This window comes from Delphinapterus leucas, chromosome X (genome assembly GCF_059928025.1).
Source record: "Delphinapterus leucas isolate spDelLeu-1000000601 "Yukka" chromosome X, BTC_Dleu_Yukka2, whole genome shotgun sequence".
In the NCBI taxonomy this organism is placed as follows: Eukaryota; Metazoa; Chordata; class Mammalia; order Artiodactyla; family Monodontidae; genus Delphinapterus; species Delphinapterus leucas.
In genome coordinates, this window is record NC_143150.1 from 112,979,148 (window position 1) to 112,996,071 (window position 16,924).

The 16,924-nt window shown below is 44.6% G+C and overlaps 1 protein-coding gene across 1 annotated transcript in view; it reads left to right on the forward strand.

The window, feature by feature from the left end:
- LOC111167506 (uncharacterized) overlaps positions 1-16,924 on the forward strand; it is a 247,214-nt gene that overhangs the window by 7,964 nt on the left and 222,326 nt on the right. The window contains exons 3-4 of the mRNA XM_089904681.1: positions 310-550; positions 13,651-13,867. Of these exons, the coding sequence (XP_089760807.1) occupies positions 310-530 (221 nt within the window). The 3' untranslated portion in view covers positions 531-550; positions 13,651-13,867. The remainder of the gene's footprint in view (positions 1-309; positions 551-13,650; positions 13,868-16,924) is intronic.

Here is a 16,924-nt window from a genome sequence, read left to right on the forward strand (position 1 = left end):
TCTGCTCCCCTGGGTGGCCCACCTGGCTGCTTTTCCTTTTATGACAGTTTCAGACCACTGTCTTTTGTGGGGTCCACATGTGTTCCCTGGAAACACAAATTTTTCTGCATTTGTGGGCAGTTCAGTTTAATCTCAGGCTGCCATTTTATTGTCCCTTCTGCCAGGGTCAGTTCCAGCCCCAGCCTCTAGAGTTCACTTGAGTGAGTCAGACGCTAGTTCCTGTGATACTCAACCTACAGGAGACACAAGCTTTCTGAAACTTTTTGTCATTTGCTTGAGGTAGCAACATTTGTCCCTCTCTCATTCTAGGAGAAGTCATCCACAGAGTCATGAGGACACTCAGGCAGCCTCTGGAGAGGCCCACGTGGCAAGCGACTGAGGCCTTCCATGAGCTACCAGCACCACCTTGCCAGCCTGGGACTGCACCACCTTGGAAGCGGATCTTCCAGCTCCAGTCACTTCTGATGACTGCAGCCCTGGTGACATCTTGGCCGCAGTCTCATGGGATGCCCTGGGACAGCCCTTCCTGAATTTGAGACCCACACAACCTGTGAGTTTCATAATGTTTATTGTTATTTTATTTTACAGTTTTTATTGAGATATAATTCAATACGTAAGATTTCAACATTTTAAAGTGTACAATCCAGTATGCAATACAGTATTATTAACAACTATAGTTCATTGGTTTTTAGTATATGTGCAGTGTTGTGCAAACATTGCCACTAGCTCATTCCAGAGCATTTCCATCACTTCAGAAATGATACCCAGTACCTCTTATCAGTCACTTTCAGTTCCCCATTCTCCCTTCACCTGAAAAGCACTAATCTACTTTATGACTTTATGGATTTGCCTATAGTGGACATTTCATATACATGGAATCATATAATATCTGTTACTTTGTGAATGGCTTCTTTCATGTAGCATCATGTTTTCAAGGTTCATGCATGTTGCAGCATGTATCAATCCTTCATTCCTTTTCATGGATGAATAATATTCCACTGTATAACCATTTTGTTTATGGATTGATCAACTGATGGACATTTAGGTTGTTTCTACTTTTTGGCTATTATGAATTATGGTACTGTGAACATTTGAGGGTAAATTTTTGTGTGAACATATGTTTTCAGTTCTCTTGGGTATATACCAAGGACTAGAATTCTTGGGTCTTATGGGAACTCTGTGTTTGAATTTTTAAGGACCTGCCGAAGTGTTTCCCACCACGGTTGCATCACTGCAGGCCAGCAATGGAAGAGAATTCCAGTTTTTCCAAATCCTTGCTAACACTTGTTATTGTCTGTGTTTTTGATTATAGCCATCCTAGTGGATGTGGAGTGGTATCTCATTGTGGTTTTGACTTGCATTTCCTTAATGAGCATTGATATCCATGCACATTTTGGCCATTTGTATAATCTCTTGGGAGAAATGTTTATTCATATGCTTGCATAAGTTTTAATTAGGTTGTTTGTCTTTTTTTTTTTTTTGGCTACACTGCGTGGCATGTGCGATCTTGGTTCCCCAATCAAGGATTGAACCCACGCCCCCTGCAGTGGAAGCGTGGAGTCTTAACCACTGGACCACCAGGGAAGTCCTGGGTTGTTTGTCTTTTGACTGTAGTTTTGAGTTCTTTGTATATTCTGAATACTAAATTCTTTTCAAATATATGATGTGCAAATATTTTTTCCCATTTTATAGATTGTCTTTTCTCTTTCTTGATACTGTCCCTTGACACAAAATTTGTTTAATTTTGGTGATTTCCAATTAAACTACTTTTTCTTTGGTTGCTTGTGCTGCTGGTGTCATACTTAAGAAACTGTTGTGTAACACAAGCTCACAAAGATTTACAAATACTTTTTTTTCTAAGTGATTTACAGTTTGTAAATATAAGAAGTTGATTATGAAAAGGGGGGAAGGTGGATGTGATTGAGGGCCAGGATTCTTTTTAGGTAGATATACTTTAGGAGAACATACATATAGAAAATGAAAATGTGAAACTGGTTTTATTAGGACTCTTTCAGGTACCCTTATGAAAGGCTCCTTGTAGGATTGAGGCTCTGACCTGAGCCAGAGAAGTGCTGCATTCTTAGGTATATCTCTTGGCATAATGAGTGAGAATAGGAGAGAAGTGGGGAAAAGTAATGAAAAAGGGGAACACGGCAGAGAAGGAGAGAAAAGAGGGGGCACAGGAGAATACTGGGAAGTTGTGCTCAGGTAAAGTGAGGTAAGCCATTGTCTCTTTATCCCATCCTTGTAGGAGTCGTCATGGAGGGTGCACGGAGACCCCCCACATATGCAACTGTCTGTGTCATGAGTTTTGCCATCCTGCCAGTGATTTGTATATATGTTTATATAGGATGGATGTATCTATCCATCTGCCCCACCACTCCAGATGTGATCCCCAGGAAGAGAGGTGCTTGTGTGAGAGTAACATATACCTATGGTTGGCAAAGTTGTAATGAGGCTTTGGGGCTTTGTGATACAGAGGAAATTCTGAGCTCACACTCTCATGGGTACATTTTGAGCTTCCTAAAGGGACTCACCTGCAGACTCCTGTCACATCCAGTGCCTTTCCTCTGATTGGCCAGTAAACTCCCTGTCAGACCCTGTTCTCTTGTGACCCACACTTTTGTTGCGGTCATCTTCCTCTTTAGGTGCTCCATCTTGGTGCTTTCCTTTTAAAACAACCTGAGTACACTCACTTTCCCCAGGTTCTGTTGTCAACCATGGTAAATACAGACTTTTCTTCTGCATGTGGCATTAAGTGCAGTATACTTTTATGCCATTCCTCTTATTGCATCTTTTGGCTGGACATTTTCAGCTGTAGATACTTGGCTTCATTTGCATGAATCAGACATTAGTTCTTGTGTCTTGCTAACTGCAGAAGACATGAGTCAAGTGTTTCTAAGCTCCTTTTCACTTGATTAAGGTCAGAGGGAAGCTATCTTTATTCTCATGACAGTGGAGAAAATGCCCACCACTGTCCCTTTCTCAGGGTCCACATGTCCACCTTGGAAGACAGTCCTTCTACAGGGCAGCTGCATCTCTAGCTTCTCTTCCTGTGAGATACGCATACTAGTATCTGTCTCCATTTACCTGAAGGGTCCATGGGTGCAGCTTCTGTCTGGGCATTAGACTTCCCCTAAATATATAGGCTTTTGTGGCTCTCTCTTCTGTTGAGGTTTTCTTTCTCTTTAGGCACTGGTCTTGGTGCTTCTGTTTTAAGACAAACTTAGTCCACTCATTTTAGCAGGGTTCACATGTCGACCATGGAAAACACAGTCCTTTCTTGTGCAGGTGGTAAAAAAGCCACTGTGTTCTGTGCCAGCCTTTATATTATACCTTCTGATTTGGGCAGTTTCTGCCCCAGGTTCTCAACTTCGTTTGCATGAGTCACACTCTAGTCCCACTGTTCCTCTAACTCCAGGGGACCTACGTCAAGCTTTCTGAAGCTGTTTGTCATTTGCTCGAGGCGGGGGGAAGTAATCTTCATTCCTCCTTCGTGAGAGTGGAGAAAATGCCCACCAGTTTCGCTTCCTCAGGGTCCACGTGTCGACCTTGGAGAACCTTCCTTTCTGCTGCAGCTGGTGGAAGTGCAGTTCTGTCCCATGTCAGCCTCCTTCTGTCTTTCTGGGCAGGGGCCGCTCCAGCCCCAGCTACTTTTTCTACATGAGCCAGACACGAGGCTCTGTGTTGTTCTAGCTCCAGGGAGCAGAAGTGAAGGTTTCGGAAGCTCTTGCCTTTGGGTCAGCCATTGCAACCGCATCTCCACGAGGCAGTTTTCTCACTCACTCAGGGTCTGTCGAGACATGGGCATTTCTGCCCTTCTAACGCTTGAGTGCAGAGCTGCAGAATTGAAAACCACTTAGCTGCAGTCTAGCGGTGCCTCCTCCATGATGGGATATCCTACAACTTGCGTCGAGGTCATTTGCTCCCTTTTGTTGCCCTGTCATCAGCTTGGTGTGGAGGACAAGGGTCATGGGGAGCTGACAGTTTTGCCTCATTTCTTTTTTTTTTTTGATGTCTTTGTAAGTATTAAAATGTCAAAATGTAAAAGTGACCTTTTGTATTTTTGGTGGGACAATAATTTGAGCCTTGGCCTTGGCCTTGCATGTCTCTGTGCATGAGATGCCAGACTTGGCACTGATGTGTGGCTGAGAAAAGTTATGATGCCCTTTTCCTAGGCAAGAGGCCACCCTGGACAGGTTGCTGCCTAAGATAGATTCCACTGCATCTGGTAGCACATACTCTCACCTGTCAGTGGGTGAGAGGAGGATAGGGTCTCCCCACTAACGGATTGCCTGTTCCATGTTAGGAGAGATGATGCATCTAGGATCTGTGGTCCTTAGGATCCTATGGCTGGGTTAGTGGATGAGATAAGACTCTCTAATCTGGGTGTACAGCGAGAGGAGGTTAGGAGAAATCAAGGCTCCCCAGATCTGGTAGAGCAGTGCAGGCCAGGTTATGAGAGGTATAGCTCCCTGGGATCTGGTAGTGCACCCTTATCTCCATGGTCAGTGAGGAGGGGGACATAAGGGTTCTCCCTCTGTCCATCCTCTTTCGAGGTGTGTGGGCCAGTTTAGGGTAAGGTAGGTTCTCTAGGATTAGATAGTGTCTGCTACCTGTTGAAAAAAGTTTGGAGGGTTAGGTAGGATTGGCATTACCTGTCTGTTTGGTGTCTAGTTATTGATAAAAGTATGTTTGTTGAGGCCCACAGAATGGCCAAACGTGTGTCCAAACCTGTGCTTACTAGTGCCAGTTGCACTTCCTGCCCCCCTTACCCCTTATTTCCTGGGCTCCCAGCCAAGGAGAGTTAGATGGTTTCCCGGAAGCTGGTGTTGTGGTGTCCGTGTAAAACACCTGTGGTTTCTGTTTCTGAGAAACAGGTTGAATGCATCTGAGAGAGCTTGCAGTAAAAAGATAAAAACTTAAAAGTGATTTTGTCATTGAGAGGCCTGTGAGTCAGTTCGTTGTCTATACTATGTAACAATATGTCATTGGTATTGAAATGTGTTACATGTTTGAATTTTGAATGTTCATATGGTATCAGAAAAATTTGTCTGATATCCAAAGTTTTCACTGTATAATGATGTTGATTGGTGAGTTAAAGGTGTCATTTTCTATTGCCTTGCATACCCACCAGCAAGGGAGTCTTACGATCCCCAATAAAAGTCAGGGCCTGTCTGTCAACTACAGTACTTGAAATATGTAAATGGGCTCACACACTGAATCTTGCATGCAAAGAACCACTGTTGTCTTTCACAAACTAAAGAATTCTGTGTTTCTGAGAGAACACTTGTTGCTCCTACAAAACTGCTGCAGTAGTGGCCTGTTTGTCTTATAATCATGAAGAGGCAAGAATACCTGGGGCTTTCCCACTTGCTTTTCACAGATTGACTCTATGGGATTTTATTTTTATTTTATTATTATTATTATTTTTTATATTTTGGCTGTGCCGTGCAGTATGTGGGATCTTAGTTCCCCGACCAGGGATTGAACTCGTGCCCCCCGTGTTGGCAGTGTGGAGTCTTAACCACTGGACCGCCAGGGAAGTCCGACTCCATGGGATTTTAAACTCTCTTTTCCTGGAGGCTGATAAGGTCACAGTGCCCTCTTGGAAAAATACAGATGAGATCCCACAGGTTGACTAGCTAAGTATGGGACAGGACTTGGGGGGCAGTAGCAGATCTCACTGATAAGTTGTCTTGTGAAAAGGGGCAGTCAGTCATGCAGAAATGTACTGAGGTATATAAGTAAAAAGTAGGAAAGAAGTCATATTAGGGATAGATTTGTACAAATGCCCAGTGAGACTGACTATATGTGTTTGGGCCCTTGGCTAACAGATGATGGTGCCCCGCCAGTCATGCTGGAGGACAGGGAGTGGAGATTACCTGGTCATCTAATGACTGACCCCACGTTCAAAGTCAGTCCGGCCATGACATCCTTGCTAACGACAGGTGGAAGGTCAACTAGAAAACCTTGCTGAGACTGATGCTATTCAGTAGGATGTTTATCCAGTGCTTTCAACATCACCTTTCTACCCATACCTTACTTCTTTCAACAAAAAGAGGTCCAGGGTAGAGTTCAAGGGCTCTCCGTCTGTAAGAGCGATTGGCAGCTTTATGCACTGGTTAAAGTGTGTTGGGGAATTGACTGTACCTTGGTTGCCAGATCATTCTGGCAATTTTGAACACTGGGAACTATGCTGTGTAGAAGCCCCTGATGTCATGGTCAAGGTTTGCACTTACTGGATTTGGAAATAATTCTCAGACCGAAGAATGAGCTTATCTGAGTTTATAGGTGTGTCCTTTCTGGCCAGTACACATGCCGGGTGTTGTAACTGGTATGGGTGAGTGTATTGTGGGAAGAATTGGGTTAAGTATGTACAATTTTTCTCTTGATTATAAGGGATGTTCCCAATGGCGAAGTGCCACGATAGAACAGTGGTGCTGGGACAAGTAGATAACCGGGAGCCCAGCAGGCTTTCTCAGCACAGCCATGATATATCAGTAAAGCAGTGTATGACGCTAGGTTGTGAAGGTGGAGTTGGCTGAAAGGATGTCCTTATACTGATCATGGAACTCATGGAGGCAGAGGTGCTTAAAGATACTATACCACCCTAAAATAGCCCTGAATTATCCATGAAAAAAGCCAAGAAGGTACTAGATGCCTCACTGTACCATACAGCAGCCTCAGCGAGGAGCAGTCCTCCTTGCACCTAAACTTCCGGGTTTTGTAATGATCACAGGTTCTGTGTGCAGACTGAGGAGCCTGGCTTGTAATAGTGGGCATGCTAATGCTTTCTTCAAGTCCCAGTGCATCCATGGGATCAGGGCCTATTTACCTTCACTGGTTCTCAGGTCACAATATATGTTCGATGTGCTGCCTCACAAAGACCTAAAACTGATTTTTCTCCAGGCTGGGACATAGAAAAGATTGAAACCTCAGCCAGGTTGTCTTGGTAACTTTACATGGGTGACAATATTCTGAATCAAAAGGCTAAGGACAACATACCGTTTGTCTTAAGTAGGCAGTCCAATATCTGAGTAACCAGAGCTTGAAGATTAACCCTATAAGAATCAGCAGCCAGGGACTGCCCTGGTGACACAGTGGTTAAGAATCCGCCTGCCAATGCAGGGGACGTGGGTTCGATCCCTGGTCCGGGAAGATCCCACATGCCACGGAGCAACTAAGCCCCTGTGCCACAACTACTGAGCCTGTGCTCTAGAGCCCGCGAGCCACAACTGCTGAGCCCATGTACCACAACTACTGAAGCCCGCGTGCCTAGAGCCCACGCTCTGCAACAAGAGAAGCCACCGCAATGATAAGGCCGCGCACCGCAACGAAGAGTAACCCCCACTCGCCGCAACTGGAGAAAGCCTGCGCGCAGCAACGAAGACTCAACGCAACCAAAAATAAATAAATAAAAAAATAAATAAATTAAAAAAAAAAAGTATCAGCAGCCAACCTCCCAAGCATAGTTCTTGGAAACCATGTGGTCTGATGTCTACAAACAATCGATGAGTCTATTCAGTAAAAGCAAATGTCCTAAAAATTTGTAGAAGACCACATTTTGCACAGCTTATGATAAGCTTGCTCAGTACTGGATGTGCTTTATACCTCACATAAGGATCCTGCTCAGCCCATGACATTATACATCTTAAAGTGCATCTAATTTGACCAGCAACCTGTCTCAGGACTCTCCAACAAGCTGTACAGAGCATGATTCCATTCAGGCAAGTACTGTGCAGTACTTCTGAGGGAAAGTGTCTGTGACTGACATTTATGCCAAGTAGAGCCTGTGGCAAAAAGATGTGGCCACTAGACAAGGGCACCTTTTGGGATTTGTTTGTGGCCCTTGCTGAAACTGCTACAATATCCCCCATTTGAAAGACTGCTGCTCACCTGCTGTGGATGCCTCTGGGTATTGAGAGAGTAAAAATGTAAGAGCAGAGCTTCCCTGATGGCGCAGTGGTTGAGAGTCTGCCTGCCGATGCAGGGGACACGGGTCCGTGCCCCGGTCCGGGAGGATCCCACATGCCGCGGAGTGGCTGGGCCCGTGAGCCATGGCCGCTGAGCCTGCGCGGCCGGAGCCTGTGCTCCGCGACGGGAGAGGCCACAACAGTGAGAGGCCCGTGTACCGCAAAAAAAAAAAAAAAAAAAAAAAAAAAAAGTAAGAGCAGGTGTTGTTACCCCCTGACTTTTCCCATACCATGGGGTGGCTCCCAAATGAGAACACCAACCAAGTGGGTGTTGCCTAGGAAATATCCACCTTATGTGAAGGTGGTAGATTTAACAAAGAAGTAAACGAGGCATTAATGGTGTCACACAGGTACAAGAAGAAGTCACTGTCTAGATATGGCTGTGTCAGATGCAGAGACTTTGCTAACATCTCACCTTCTGGTGGCAGTGGAGGAAATCTATGCAACGACTCTTAGTTGGACTGTGTATGTGACAGTATGTCAGCACTTCGGCCTTCTGGTAGCTTCAGTACACCCTGGTTTCTGAGGATGCCTGGATATGGTTCATGAAAACATCAGCAAAGTTAAAGGCAGATGGGTCGTAGTGGGCTGTGGAAGATTTACAACCTAACAAAAGACTGCTTGCATCTGTGCATGGGAAAGGCGATTCTACACAATGGATGGAGTGATGGGGTGCAGTGCTAGCCCTGGGCAACACCGCCCCAAGTTCACCTGGATATATTTTGACTAACTCTTGGGCAAGAACCCATGGATTGACAGTGTTGGCTGGTGTTAGGCAGCATAATCACTGGATGATCAAGTCTCAGCCCCTGTGGGGACAAAAATTATTATCATATTGCCCAAGATGCTCACCTCCTATTTCTGGCCCTTGTGCATACCCATGGATAACGACCCTTCAAGAATGAAAGTCAGTAGAATCAAGGAGCTCATCACCTGTGACGCCCGTGTTAAGACCATGGTCACTTGGATAGGCCATCGCACAGCGCATGGTAATCCATCTTCACCTGGACCACTAAACAAGATCTAGTGATTCTAGCACCTAAGGGCAAGGAATCCTGGAAATAAGTGCGGAGTGCCAGCTGCATAGTTAAGTAGAGAGGGGATGTCTGGGTCCCATAGCCAGCAGTACCAGTCTTGGTGCCCTAACCTCCTCTCGAGGGTACCCCTGGCCGTCGATGGAGTAGACAGCTTTTCAGGGAACAGCATTGATGTGCCTGTCCACATAGCAAGTATGGACAGTACTCAAGGACTCTTATTTGGACTTCTATATTTGTATTTGCCAACTTCAATCAGACAGTGGTGCCACCTTCAGAGGGAAACGTACCCAGTGGTGGCCAGCTTCATGGGCTTTCACTGGACTATTCATGCCCCATGTCATTCATTGTCAGCAGGTGCCATTGAAAGATTACATGGATTCTTAGAGAAGAGACAGTGTAAGATAAGTGGACAACCGGTGCTTGGTTCCCAGTGCAGCACACACTTAAGAAAGCAAGTTTGTTCTTTAAATGTGGCATTTCCCCAGCTGGTACAGCCCATTTAAATAGAAGGTTTAATTATGAGGTTGAGAAGGTGGTGGAGGAGGCCCACAGAACGGGGAAGAAAATGCTTATCATGCTGGTGACTCCCTTCAAAATTCCTTTCCTTCTCCTTCCGCCTCAACTTTTTATATCCCAGAGATGGGCAATGGGCTGATATCTCCATAAACAGCTTTGTTCAAGGTTCTGGCAAGGTAGCTGAGTTCACACTTTAAGAATGTGGGTTACTTGGCATTTATGGTTTTGGCTTTTTGGAGCATCTGGCAAAGCTCTTATAATACAGGGACATTAACTTATCCACTTTACCTATCCTCAAACGTGGAGGGAAGTCAGTATTCTTTCATCCCATCGTTTTATAGGTGGGGTGCAGGAGGGCCCTGCCACATATGTGACTGCCTTTGGCTCTCTCTGCAGGCAATGCCTCCTTTTTGTTTTTAGAGAGAATTTCAGTTTGAGTTATCTTCCTGCAGACTTCTCCTCCACCTTTCAAGAGGGATATTTATACTAGGTAGCGTTCTTGGAAAGCCTCTTTTGTATTAAGATTTGGCATTTGTTGGCTGTTGACTTTACTACAGCTTCAGGTATTGATTCAATCCCAACAACCAGTGTGTGTAGTCCTTCATTTTAGCGAAAAGTAGCTCCCCGTATATGTACTCCTTCAGTCATTTGGTTTGTGGCATGTTTGGCCTCCAGGACCCCAAGGTAGGAAGTTTGATCCCGACTTTGCATGTGGGGTGGTAGCAGTACATCAAAGGGCCTCATCTCCATGTTGATTTTAACCCGAGCTCCCATATGGACTGAGTGGTTAGTATCCCAGATGCTTTTGACATTTTACTTTTTGGGATTTTCGACTCCCTTTTCTGGATCCTGATGACATCACAGTGGCATATTGGAAAAATATAGATGACATCCTGTAGGTCAAAATGGGACAGGTCGGGTTTCCCTGCTGGCGCAGTGGTTGAGAGTCTGCCTGCCGATGCAGGGGACACGTGTTCATGTCCCGGTCTGGGAAGATCCCACATGCCGCGGAGCGGCTGGGCCTGTGCGTCCGGAGCCTGTGCTCCGCAATGGGAGAGGCCACAACAGTGAGAGGCCCGCGTAAAGCAAAAAAAAGGGACAGGTTGATTTTGAAAAGAAGATTCTGGATGTACTGTATGTTCATTGGTGGACAGATCTAACTTAGGAAACCATTCATATAGAATAAGTGTGTGGACATGGATTCTAGTGGAATTCTCCTTGCCCAGCTACCCCTAGGAAAGTCTCCTTGAATTATTGGGGGCTTGTCTTCAGTTAGAGAATCACTGCATTCTTTGTAGCTATTACTCAGCATAATGAATGAGAACATGGGAGACTTGGGGAGAAGGAGAGAAAGCAGGAAAAGGGGAAGGAAGTGAGAAAAGGGGGGTGACGGGAGAAATTGAGTACAATGTGGGGTACAATATGCATGTAACCCAGTTTCCTTTCATCCTTCTCTGGATTGTCAGGGTGCATGCAGACCCTGCCACTTATGTGACTACTTCAGCTATGTCTTCTTTAGTAACCTTCTTGTTATTCTTGGAGAAGCATCTCCTCTGTGAATTTCTCTATCGCCCTTCAAGCAGGGTTTTTTGCGTTAGTAAGTTTTCTCAGGGGGCCTCTTTTTCTCTCATATTTTCAACCCACTTCTGCCTTTTTATCTTCCATCTATTCCCCAGTTGACAAATTGCTCATTCTCACTGTCCCCGTCCCCCACCAATGCAATCCCCAGATAGAGAAGGGCTTAGGGAGAAGAGCAAATCAGAGATCTGTAAATGGTGGAATTGCTGCTCACTCCCAGGTGCATGCTTCCTGTCCTTTCTCCAGGGGACATCCAGACCCACCCTCTTGGTTTTACTTGGGTGAGTCAGACACTAGTTCCTGTGTTTCTCAACCCCCATGGGCATCAGTTAGCTTTTCTGTAGCTTTTATCACCAGTTTGCAGCTAGGGGAAAACAATATTTGTCCCTCCCTCATAAGTGTGGAGAAAATGCTCACCCTGTCGACAACTCTCTGTAACATTTCTTTTCTCCTTCTTCCACCTCAACTCTTTTATATCTCTGTGTTGGGTAATGGGCTAGTGCTGACAGAACCCATTTGAGTGCATTATTTTGTAAGCTGGCCAGCACCTCACTTTAGAATATGAAAGTATTTGACATTTATTGTCTTGGTCTTTGGAGTCTGTAATAGTTTGTAGGGCTGCCATAATAAAGTGCTACAAATTGGGTGGCTTAAACAATGGAAATTTATTGTATCATTTGAAGGCTGGAAGTCAAGACCAAGGTGTTGGCAAAGTTCATTCCTTCTGAGAGATGTGAGGGAAAGGGGTTTTCCAGGACTGAGTCCTTGGCTTGTAGATGGCTATCTTCATGTTCACATGGTGTTCTCCCTGGGTATGTGCCTGTGTCCACATTTCTTCTTCTTAGAAGGACACATTGGATGAGGGCCAGCCTAATGGCCTCATTTTAACTTGGTTATCTCACTAATGACCCTATCTCCAAATCAGGTCTTATGTTGAGGCACTGGAGGGTTAGGGCTTCAACATGTGAGTTTTGGGCAGAACACAGTTTAACACATAAGTGAGCCTCTGTCAGATGTCTTACCTGAGCGGGCATGTGTTCAGACTCCCGTTCAATGCAGGCTTTCAGGAATGTACCTGTTCTCTGACGGGGCACTAGGCTCATTCTAGACCAGTGAATGTTGTGACTCACCACTCTGTTTTGCTTCGCTTTTTTCCCCAAGGGATCCTCTTTAGTGCTTTCATTTTAATGCAGGCTCAGGTCATTCACCATTGCAGAGCTCACACGCGGACAGGAAAAGCACAGTCCTTTCTTGTGCATGTGGTGGAAGCGCAGTGCACTCCCAGGCCAGCGTTCTTACCGTATCTTCCGGCAGGTGCAGCTCTAGCCCCCGGTACTTGACTTCATTGCATGAGCCACATATTGTCTTGTGGTTGTTTTGCAGACTCCACAGGACATAAGACAGACTTTCTGAAGCTCTTTGTCCTTTGCTTGAAGTAAGGGGGAAATAATCCCTGTTCCTCCTTCTTCGGAGTGAAAGGCTTACCACATTCCCTTTCTCAGGGTCTGTGTGTCCACATGGAGAACACAAAACTTAACTTCTGTGGGAGGTGGAGAGGCACGTCACTCCCCAGCCAGATCTAAACACACAGCTGATCAAGACGCACACACGTTGTTGTAACCAGTACTGCTTGAGTGTGGGAAGAGTTGTGTTAAGTCTATGTAATTCTTTTCTTGATTGTAGGGGTGTTCCCAGTGGGGAAGTGCCACGATAGAACAGTGGTAGTGGGACAAGTGGACAACTGGGAGCCCACCAGGCTGCCCCAACCCAGCCATGAGGTATCAGTAAAGCAGGGCAGAGTTCTGATTGGAAGGATGTATAAAAGAAGATCTCTACATTGACCAAGGGACTAATGGAGGTGGATGTGCTTAAAGAAGCTGTACCACCTACAGTATCCCTAGGCAGCCAGATTAAAAATGAAGGGTACTTGATGCCTCATTGTAGATGAAGCTCTGTGTGGCAGCAGTCCTCCTGGCCTTTATAGTTCCGATATCATAACATTCTCGGACTCCATTGTGCATACTGAAGGGTCTTGTGTGCAGTGATGGACATGCTAATGCTTTTTTCAACTCCCACGGAACCTCTGTGATTAGAGTCTGCCTTCATGGGTCAGAGTATGTTATACGTTAATGTGGCAATGCGATGAGACCCGCAGTTTTCCACCAGCAGATAGGTCAGAAAGCACAGAAGGCTGAAACCTCATCACAGGTGTCCCAGTACCATTACATGGATGACATTATTTAGATTGGAAGGGACAAGAGCAGCAGATGGTCTGCTTTAGAGAGTTGGTCCAACTTCTTAGTAATTGGCACTAGATTAACCAGTCACATATTAAGAAATAGCCACCCAAATAAGGAAATGATGCACTTTGGGGTTTTGTTTTTCCTTTCTAATATGTCATTGTTCACAGTCATACATCAGTGAAATAATGGCTTATAGTCTATTAATGCCACTAAAGGCACTCAAAAATGTTTCTGAAATTGTCATTAATATAATGTCTAACATTGGCAGCTCAGTCTCTTTTTTTTTTTTTTTTCTTGCAGTACGCGGGCCTCTCACTGCCGTGGCCTCTCCCGTTGTGGAGCACAGGCTCCGGACGCGCAGGCTCAGCGGCCATGGCTCACGGGCCCAGCCGCTCCGCAGCATGTGGGATCCTCCTGGACCGGGGCACGAACCCGTGTCCCCTGCATCGGCACGCGGACTCTCAACCACTGCGCCACCGGGGAAGCTCAGCAGCTCAGTCTCTTTGAGGATGTCAAGGTAATGTTGCCATTTGTGCTTTTGTTTTTGGTGCTAGTCTGACACCGCAACTGAGCACACTCCATTTGAAAGACTGTTGCTGGCTTGTTAGTGGGTAATGATGGACATCGAGAGAGCAACAAAGCAATAGCAGGGGTTTTTAAACCCTCGTATCCCTATCAAGGGATTGGTAACATGAGAAACGCATAAAGTTGTTAGAACCCAATGAGCCTTCATGTTTATGTGGAAGTGGCACACCAAGGAAGGAAGTTAACTGGGCATTAGTGGTGTCTCGTAGCTATAGGAAAATGTATCCAGTGACTCTCCAGGTATGGCTCTCTTAGATGTACGGATTTGAGTCATCAACTCAGGCTACTTGGTGGCTTTGGTATACCAAGTTTCTTGTGGGTGGTTGGGTCTAGTTTATGGACTTATCCACTAAATTAAAGTCTAGTGGTGAATGTGAGCCAATGTAGCTGCACAGTACCAAAGAAAAGCATTTACACCTGTACCTGCAATGGGAATTCTGCTCAATTGGTAGAGTTTGGGGTGTGGTGCTTGTCCTGGAGAATAAGCCCCCAAATGCATCGTGCTACATTTTTACCGACTCCTGGTAGAAGTTAATGTCTTGGTAGTGTGGGCTGGTGGCTAGCAGCTGAAAGACTGGATGATCAAGTTTTAGCCTTTGTTGGAGTGAACCTTATCAGCAGAATGCTAAAGGTGCATACCGTCTGTTCATGTGTTTTATGAATACCCGTGGATAAAGATCCTCTGAGGGAAATTCAGTGGAATCAACAAGCTCATCAGACATGTCCTGCCCAGGTTAGGACCAGTGCCAACTGCAGTGGTAATTCATCTGCAGTTTGGGACCTGGCCCAAAACAAGACCTAGAGATTTCATCACATGAGGCCATGGAATCCTGGAAATGTGCAGAGTGCCAACTGTACAGTTGAGTAGAGGGGATCTCTAGGTCCCAGAGACAAACGTGCTAGAGCTGGTATTCTCTCTTTTCAAGTATACCATTGATCATAGGCAGCAGTAGATACCTTTTCTGAGTATGGTATTGCCAAACCCATTCTCAGGGCAGATTGGGGAATTTCTGTAATAGACTTAGACTTTGCTTCATTTTGGGATTCGTTGGCTGCATCCAATCAGACAATGATGCCTGATTGTAGGAAGAAATACTCAGTATTTTGAGCTACTTGGGATGTTTGCTGGATCGGTGATGCTCTGTTGAATAGCCAGGTAGCAGGTACCACTGCAGGATGGCTTGGATTCTCATAGAAGAAACTGAAAGAGAGAAAGGGATGACTGCTGCTCAGTTTTCAGTGGAACACTTGCTTAAGAAACCTAGTTTGAGTTCTAAATGTGGCAGTTCCCCAGGAGGGAGCCTCCCATTTACAAAGAATGTTTAATTATGTCTTTTATTTATTTATTATCGATTATTTTATTGCACTTAGATTTTCAGTCATAGTTAGAGAGTTTCTCAACAGGTTGTTGGGGAAATCATCCATACTTTATCCTAGTAATTGTGTGATTTCAGTTTTTTTTTTACATTTATGTATCTGATACATTTGCAGATTATTTTTATGCAGTTTCTCTTTCCCTGAATGGTTTGAGATGTCAGATTTTTCCTGTTTTTAGTTTCATATGTACTATCTATTGACTTTCTGTTCTAGTTTACTGGTTTTCTGTCTATAAGCACTGCACTTGTAATTCTAGGGTAAAACACCTCAAAGCCTTCCTATCCGATTTTCTTTTTTTCATTAATCTTTATCAGAGTATAGTTGCTTTACAATGTTGTGTTAGTTTCTACTGTACAGCAAGATGAATCAGCTACACATATACATATATCCCCTCTTTTTTGGATTTCCTTCCCATTTAGGTTACCACAGTGCATTAAGTAGAGTTCCCTGTGCTATACAGTATGTTCTCATTAGTTATCTATTTTATACATAGTATCAATAGTATATACAAACTGCTCATGCAGCTCAATATCAAAAAAGCAAACAACCCAATCCAAAAATGGGCAGAAGACCTAAATAGACATTTCTCCAAAGAAGATATACAGATGGCCAAGAAGCACATAAAAAGCTGCTCAACATCACTAATTATTAGAGAAATGCAAATCAAAACCACAGTGAGCTATCACCTCACACCGGTCAGAATGGGCGTCATCAGAAAATCTACAAACAACAAATGCTGGAGAGGGTGTGGAGAAAAGGGAACCCTCTTGCACTGTTGGTGGGAATGTAAATTGATACAGCCACTATGGAGAACAGTATGGAGGTTACTTAAGAAACTAAAAATAGAACTACCATATGACCCAGCAATCCCATTACTGAGCATATACCGAGAAAACCATAATTCAAAAAGACATATGCACCCCAATATTTATTGCAACACTATTTACAATAGCCAGGTCATGGACGTAACCTAAATGTCCATCAACAGGTGAATGGATAAAGAAGATGTGGTACATGTATATAATGGAATATTACTCAGCCATAAAAAGGAACGAAACTGGGTCATTTGTAGAGATGCGAATGGACCTAGAGAGTGTCATACAGAGTGAAGTAAGTCAGAAAGAGAAAAACAAATATCATATATTAATGCATATATGTGGAATCTAGAAAAATGGTATAGATGATCTTATTTGCAAAGCAGAAATAGAGACACAGACGTAGAGAACAAATGTCTGGATACCAAGGGGGGAAGGGGGAGGTGGGAGGAATTGGGAGACTGGGATTGACATACAATTATGTCTTTTAGAAGCAGAGTAAGGAGGCCCAGAGTCATGATGGTGCAAAATATGCCTACCACATCGACAACTCTCATTGAAAATTTTATATTTCTTCCAACTAAACTATTTTGTGTCTTTGCGTTTGGTCATGGGTTAATGCCAGCAGAACCAGTTTTGATCAGTTTTTTGGCAAGATGCCCAGCACTTCACTTTAGAATATGGTTATATTGGGCATTTAATGTTTTGTCCTTTGGAGTCTGTGCCATATCTCTTACAGTAGAGGACATGTTGCTTTCTACATCCTGTTCAATACAGACTTGGGGACATGTCTGACT